Source organism: Chenopodium quinoa, unplaced genomic scaffold (genome assembly GCF_001683475.1).
Source record: "Chenopodium quinoa cultivar QQ74 unplaced genomic scaffold, ASM168347v1, whole genome shotgun sequence".
In the NCBI taxonomy this organism is placed as follows: domain Eukaryota; kingdom Viridiplantae; phylum Streptophyta; class Magnoliopsida; order Caryophyllales; family Amaranthaceae; genus Chenopodium; species Chenopodium quinoa.
In genome coordinates, this window is record NW_018744143.1 from 2,171,918 (window position 1) to 2,179,226 (window position 7,309).

At 34.9% G+C, this 7,309-nt stretch overlaps 1 protein-coding gene across 1 annotated transcript; it reads left to right on the forward strand.

Moving 5' to 3' along the window:
• The first annotated feature begins 441 nt into the window (after positions 1–441).
• LOC110693244 (CBS domain-containing protein CBSX5-like) lies at positions 442–5,522 on the forward strand. Its single transcript, XM_021870399.1, has 2 exons — positions 442–1,262; positions 4,326–5,522. The coding sequence occupies exons 1-2, from the start codon at positions 862–864 to the stop codon at positions 5,182–5,184; spliced, it is 1,260 nt and encodes a 419-aa protein (XP_021726091.1). The 5' UTR covers positions 442–861; the 3' UTR covers positions 5,185–5,522.
• Positions 5,523–7,309: the final 1,787 nt, after the last annotated feature.

Below are 7,309 nucleotides of genomic sequence, written 5' to 3' on the forward strand. Positions count from 1 at the left end.
GTATATAAAATCGATAGAATTTCATCTATGCTCCAAACAATTCTATATATATATATCCGACCCTCTCCTTTGAGTTTTTAGGATTTCCGCTTCTTTGATTAGAGATGCCTTGAATTATTATCTCAGTCGTTCAAATACTAGAATAAATCCTTGCTCATCTAAGATCGTCATATGCTTTATAAAAAGAAAAGTCTAACTGTACGCATACAAGTTTAAAAGTGTTTTATTTTAAAATCAATTAACAATAAATAAAGTATCTCAAAACGCTTACTTATATATGTTAGTCATCATAACCTCTCTTTGTCCTTCATTATTACCGATTAAATCACATTCATCTTCTCTTTAATATTTTAGAAGTTATATAAACTCCACAAAACATCATTCTAGAAAATTAAATTTTAGGTGACATACTAAACCAATTTGATTTTTATTTTTTCTTATGACAATGTTTTGATTGAGAATGGTTGAACTAATGATTTGTATAACACTCACATCCTCCAATCCTCTTCATGCCACTCTTGACTAACCACCCTTTTTCACTTTTACAATTTATTTAATAAAAATAAAATAAAGTACCTCTTCAATGAACCTTTTTCATTAAAAAGTTCAACCCCACTTCCTTCATTAAAAATACATAAAAAATATAAAATGCCCCCAAAATTTTTGTATCATAGTACAAATACCTCACCACATGTCAAAAACCCTTAAACTTTTGTAACATCCCACAAATTTTCTCAAATTTATAAATACACCCTCCATTGATAACATTTTTACTTACTCACAACCAAATATTTCCAACTTTCTCTCTGTAGAAAAAAATTCGCTTTCTCTCTCTAAAAATTCCACTTTTTTTCTTCTTGCATGGCAATCAGCTTGTTAACCCATGTGGTATCTGACCTTTGCTTGGGAAAACCAGCACTAAAATCACTTTCTCTCTCCTCCACAACCACCATTGCTGATGCTCTTTCCGCCATTAAAGCTTCTAAAGATAGCTTCATTAGCATATGGTCTTGTGAGTGTGATGAACTACCCTTAAGTAAAATTAATAATCATAATCATAATTATCATAATAATAAAGTTAATTATGATTATGAATTTGGGTCGTCATGTAAATGTGTTGGAAAAATATGTATGGTAGATATCATATTATTTTTATGTCAAGAAAAGAATTTGGAATCTCCTTCATCTGCCCTGCTTTCCCCAGTTTCTGCCATTTTGCCTCAAGATTCTGCCTTTATCAAACACGTGGATCCTTCTACTAGGTATGATTCACCTCCTTTATATTTTGTACTCGAATCTGAATATATTTATTTTTTAATTACAAAATGTTATGTGTTGCCTCTTGGTACCTCGAAGTTCACGACATGGTCGATTTATAAGTTGTTTTAAGACTGATTACGAACAGAGTTAGGTGTATCTAAGGGTATTTTATATTTATTTAAAGGGACTTGGTATTGTAATTTGTAAATCTGTAAGACATGTAAAATATCTAAGGTTGAAATGGGAAAGTGGAAAAAATAAATCACTTGAACTTGTATGCATGAAGCATGAATAATTAAATTAGGTTGGTTTGTTATAATTAGCAAAATTTGAACATTTTGTTAATCCATTTTTATTATGGTCCTAAATTCCCTCATAATTAAAGCTATTTTTGGGAAGAATTTGTACTTGAGTAAATAATTTTCTAAGGGGTGTGTAGAATCATGATGTAGCTAGCTGCCTAGATGTGCAATTTGTTCTATTTAATTGAGTTTGATTTGGTCTATATGTCTTTAATTTATTTCCACCCCCTACACAAAAAATGTACTTTACACATCGTTTCTCTTTTTTTAAGGGAAAAAGAAAGTGTACTTATACTTGAATTTAAGTCATCATAAATAGTTTTTATTATCAGAAATAGTATATAAACATGGTTAGGACAACCTTCTCTCAAATTGAGTTTCTTTCTCTATATGAGGTTTAAATTGAAAAACTGTAAATTTATACATACCTCAAATAGAAAAGTTGATGAATGATCATCACTAGTCTATTAACTCTTGGTTAAAATAAAATTCTAAACTTTATGTACATAAGTCCGTTCCTTGCAAGACTAAAATTTACAAACTTTGACCAAAATTCTCATCTTCATATAAAACGTACGCAGCAAAAACAAATATATGGCATTTGACACGGATGCGTAGCAATATGTTATGCCTGTCTTTATTAAATTATACGACCATTTTTTCAAGATTCTACGTGATTTGGTTTCGGTTTTATATTACGTACTAGGCTGAAAACGACATCCAATATTACTAAAAAGGCCAATAATAACCCCTGTTAATTAAAAAAAAAAAAAAATCAATAATCCAAAAAAATAAGTGAAAGAAGTAACATCCAATTTGTGTGTGTTACCTTCCTCTCGTGGTTCATGCAAAGTTAGTCAAAAGTAACTGTAGTAAATTAATCCATATTGATCAAATTAATTGATAATAAAACTATTAATAAATGGTTGATTGTGCATTGCACGTAACTTTGTAAGTTTATACTCCAAGTTGGTTAAATGCAACAACTTGATATTAATCTGTTATAATTATATTTAAGGCATGAAACGCATGGTCAAACTAAGTTAATTCATCTTTGACTAACTTTAATACCACTAGTCCACTACTACTTCTTGCTACTTGAGTTTTAGATTAGGGAAATGTCAATTCATAGTAGTAGGCAGTAGCTGTAAAATTTTCTTTTTAATATAAGGTTAGTGGTAGTAAATTAGTAATTGATCTAATTAATCTAATCTCTTTGTAATAGGAAAGCGGCCCGATGTAGCTAGTAAAATATAAAAACGTCACTTACCACGTCGATTGTATCGATATTATTTTTTTTATAATGTAGTAATTAGGATTTAATTAATAGGGGATTGTAATTTCTTATGGTCATAGACAATGAGTTGTAAATTTGATTAGGTGAAGTAGTTGTTCGAAAGGGTGTAAATTAAGCAAGCTAGCCAAGAGGGTACTCCATGTACAAATTTGTACAAGCATCCAAATTGTAATGTATACACTCTTTTGGTTTATGTTAATGGATAAATTGTACTAGTGGTCAGTTGTCATTAGATTTAGTGTAGGAGAATACTATAGTACCATTGTTCGATCTCATTGAGACCAATCGGTTTAGCCATCCATTTCGAAAGTAAAGACAAATGATTTCCCAATTTTATCCATTTGATAGTCAGTAATTGTTATAGTCTTAGGGTTAAAGTAAACAATAGAAGTATCGAGACTTGCTGAATAACAATTAACAACGATGGCTCGTGTTTTTGTTTACATTACGGTACTTCCTCATAGGGTATCTTTGTTAGTGTTGGGGGTAAACTTCCTTATAAATGTTGTCGAATTGCTATTATTTGTAAGGATAAAGACATGTGCTTATAGAGGTACATACCCCAACTAATTGGTATTTAATTGAGGACTATTTACAATGAAGCGTGATTAGATTCATCAAAAGAGGAAAAGAACTGACCTAATTTAAAACTCGCCACATGCGACTTATTAGGATTTGTTTTTGTTTGGCCACCACACATTATAGATCTTATATAGTGTTATTTGTGATGGTTGAGGGATGTATTGTCTCTGCTGAGTCTGTACTTGTTACAGAGTAGCTAGATGTATTTATGAAGCGATGCATGCATATATGAGATCTTGTTCTGCGGTCAAGGTTCCGTGGCCTATGGGTTTCTTTTCTGCTCAATTTAGTAATAGCTGAATTACTGCTATCTTTATTTTAAGCTGATTTGTTAGTGTAATTAAACTTAAAGCTATATATGATTACTAGCGGCTTTTAAGGGGTTTTTTTTTTTTTTCCTGTGTTTCCAATGTACTAAGATGTACTCCTTAAAAAATTCTGACTTACAAAAATGATAGCATATATGAGAGTAAACTTTATTTTGGTGCATTGAATTTTGACATCCTATAAGGTACGGAGTATAATCCAACAAGATAATCATCAATTAGTATCGAATGTGCTAAGGCTCAATGAGACAAGTATAACACAACACGAAAACAAGCTTTTAAAAATTAGTACTCGGAAATAATTTGTGGTTTCAGATATAGATCTGGGGTACAATGTCACCCCAATGTATGTAACAGGACATGACCAAACAATTGGAAATTTTGGCAAATAAGGCTAAAATAAATTTTGTGTTTTATGATCCCATGTCCTGCATAGTCTGTTTAAAGTGTCGCATTACGGTTGAGTATGTACTGATTTGTTTCTTAGCAGAAATATTTATCTAGCCCATTTCTAATTGTTTCCTCATTTGGTTTGTTTTTTTTTTTTTTAATCTTCAGCTTACTTGAAGCTATTGATCTGATTTTGGAGGGCGCTCAAAATTTAGTGGTGCCCATACAAAATAAAGCTAGCTCGTATTTGAGAAGAAAGCAGCAGAAAGCCAAGGGACCTACGATCCATAATGGTCGCGAATATTGTTGGTTGACCCCGGAAGACGTGATCCAGTTCATTCTAAGCCGGATTGGCTTGTTTACCCCGATCCCAAGCCTCTCAGTCGAGGAGCTTGGGATCATCCAAACCAACATTCTTGCTGTGGATTACCATGCCCCAGCCGTGACCGCACTCGAGGCCATTGCTCAATCGTTAGTTGAGCAAAGCTCAGTTGGGGTGGTGGATGAAGACGGGGTCCTTGTCGGGGAAATTTCACCGTTCACCCTCTCTGCCTGTGATGAGACTGTTGCAGCGGCACTGATGACCTTATCTTCAGGGGACCTCATGTCCTACATTGATTGGGGTGGCCCTCCTGAGGACATCGTAAGTGTCATGAAGGCGGGTTTGAAGGAGAAGAAACTAGAAGGGTTGTTAGAATTGTTGGGTGATGAGTACTCGTCATATTCTTCCTCCGCGTCCTCCTCATCAGACGACGAGTCAGTGTCTTCTTCATCATCTACCTCAAGGCTGACAAGATATAATAGGTCATGGAGCTACTCGGCTAGGTTAGTCAGAAAGGCGGAGGCAATTGTTTGCCACCCCAAGAGCTCATTAGTTGCGGTAATGATCCAAGCTATTGCACATAGGGTAAACTATGTTTGGGTCATGGAGGATGATTGTGGCCTTGTTGGAATGGTCACATTCCGCGACATGCTAGAAGTTTTCCGAGAGTATTTGGCATCAATGGTCGATGAATGGGGTGCTTAGCAAGAGTTACTTGGATGCACAATAAATAAATAAGGAATGCTTGCTTCTGTGGCTCGAACACCCAACCGAAGCTTAGTTGGTTTTGTTTTGATACCCATGTAATTGAGTAGCGAGGCCTTAGTAACTTAGCTTATACTAGAGAGCTATTAGAGTTTTGGATTTCGGCTTCTCCCCTTTGGACTTGAGGTGCACAGTTGTGGTGAAGGGAACCTTAATTAGCCTTTTGCTTTCCTAGGAGAGTTTAGCCGTTTTGTGAATTAAGGATTAGCATCCTGTGTTATTATTTCTTTCGTTTTAAATTGTATTTATCTCCTTAATTAATTTATTATGTTTATGTATGTTATTTTCAACATTTAAAACAAGATATTTTGGCTTTATATTGCTATCGAAAAGATTTGATATGATGTAACGTAGGCCATTGATATTTGCTAAAAAGCTTTATGCTTTAAAACTTGCACACTTTAGTCAATGTGTAATTGGATAAATTTTGGTCATTTTACGTTGTTTTCCTAAGAGATTATTACAACTGGAACACAAAATTATGTCAACGGACAAATTAGGTACAATTAAGAGCTAGGGTCCCCTTTGATTTAGCGTATTGTGCTCATTGTGATCTGAAAATGAATGCTTATCCACTTCAGATTTCCAGTGTTGTACATACGTGTAAAATAGATTTTGGTACGTAACATGTCAAAGCTGCTCTACATACTCGTAACATTATGAGATAGTAAATATCAACTAATTTAGTTGGTTAAAATGTTAAGGTGATGTGTAAGACATGGGATCAAATTCGTTTACATTATTTGCAAGCATTTCACGATTTTTGACTTTTTCGTATAGTCAAAGCTTTTACTAATTAATAACTTAGACTATAAACGCAGTTTGAGATGTGTTAAATTGATGTAAACTTACTGCTTGCCTTTCATTGAACAATTAATTCTAATATATACAACCTAAACCTAGAAACCCCTTAACATAAGTAACTTAGGATTTAGGAAATATATCAAAGATAACTACCAATAATATCCACAAAATATCCACCAAATATATCCCTAAAATATATCTCAATATCCCCACTCAAGTTGGAGCATGAGTGTCATAAATGCCCAACTTGGAGAGAAGATAGTCAAATTGGGACTTCCCAAGAGCCTTCATGAAGATGTCGGCCAATTGGGAAGTAGTAGGAACATAGGATGGAGAAATCAATCCTTCAACGATCCCATCCCGAACAAAATGGCAATCGACCTCAATGTGTTTGGTTCTTTCATGGAACACTAGGTTCTTTGCGATATGCAAAGCAGACTGACTATCACAAAACAACTTGATTGCCTTTAAATGTTGCACACCCAAACTCAACAATAAATCCTTAAGCTACTTAAGTTCACAAGTAACTGCCGCCATGGATCTATATTCGGCCTCTGCAGAAGACGTTGACACAGTGGGTTGTTCATTAGTCTTCAAGAAATAGGTGACTGCCCGAGAAACACCAACCAACCTGTGATAGAGCGGCGAGTAAGGGGACAAGCCGCCCAATCCGAATCACACCAACCCTGCAAGGTGAGATCATTATCAGCACTCAACAAGATACCCTGACCCGGCCGGGTACCTTTTAAATAACGAACTACACGCAGAGCTGCATCCCAATGTTCAATACGAGGCTCCTGCATAAACTGGGACAAAATATGAACGAAATATGCTAAATCAGGTCTAGTGACAGCAAGGTAGATCAAACGCCCAATAAGCCTACGATACACCTCTGGATCCGCAACACGGTCTCCTGTGGCGCGGCCGAGCTTATGATTCTGCTCCATCGAAGAACCACTCGGTTTTGCCCCCAACAAACCTGCTTTTGAATGATATCCAAAGCATACTTCCGTTGACATAAAAATAGACCTGTAGCACTACGAGCAACTTCTATGTCCAAAAAATATTTTAAAGGACCAAGATCCTTCACTTTGAAACAATCACTAAGATAGGCCTTGAAACCAACAAGTGCAGCGGAATGATTCCCAGAAATAATAAGATCATCTACGCATACTAAGACATTAATTTGAATTTTGCCTTTAGTATAAGTAAAGAGAGAATAATCAGAGTAGGATTGTAAGAAACCATACCCTTTCAAGGC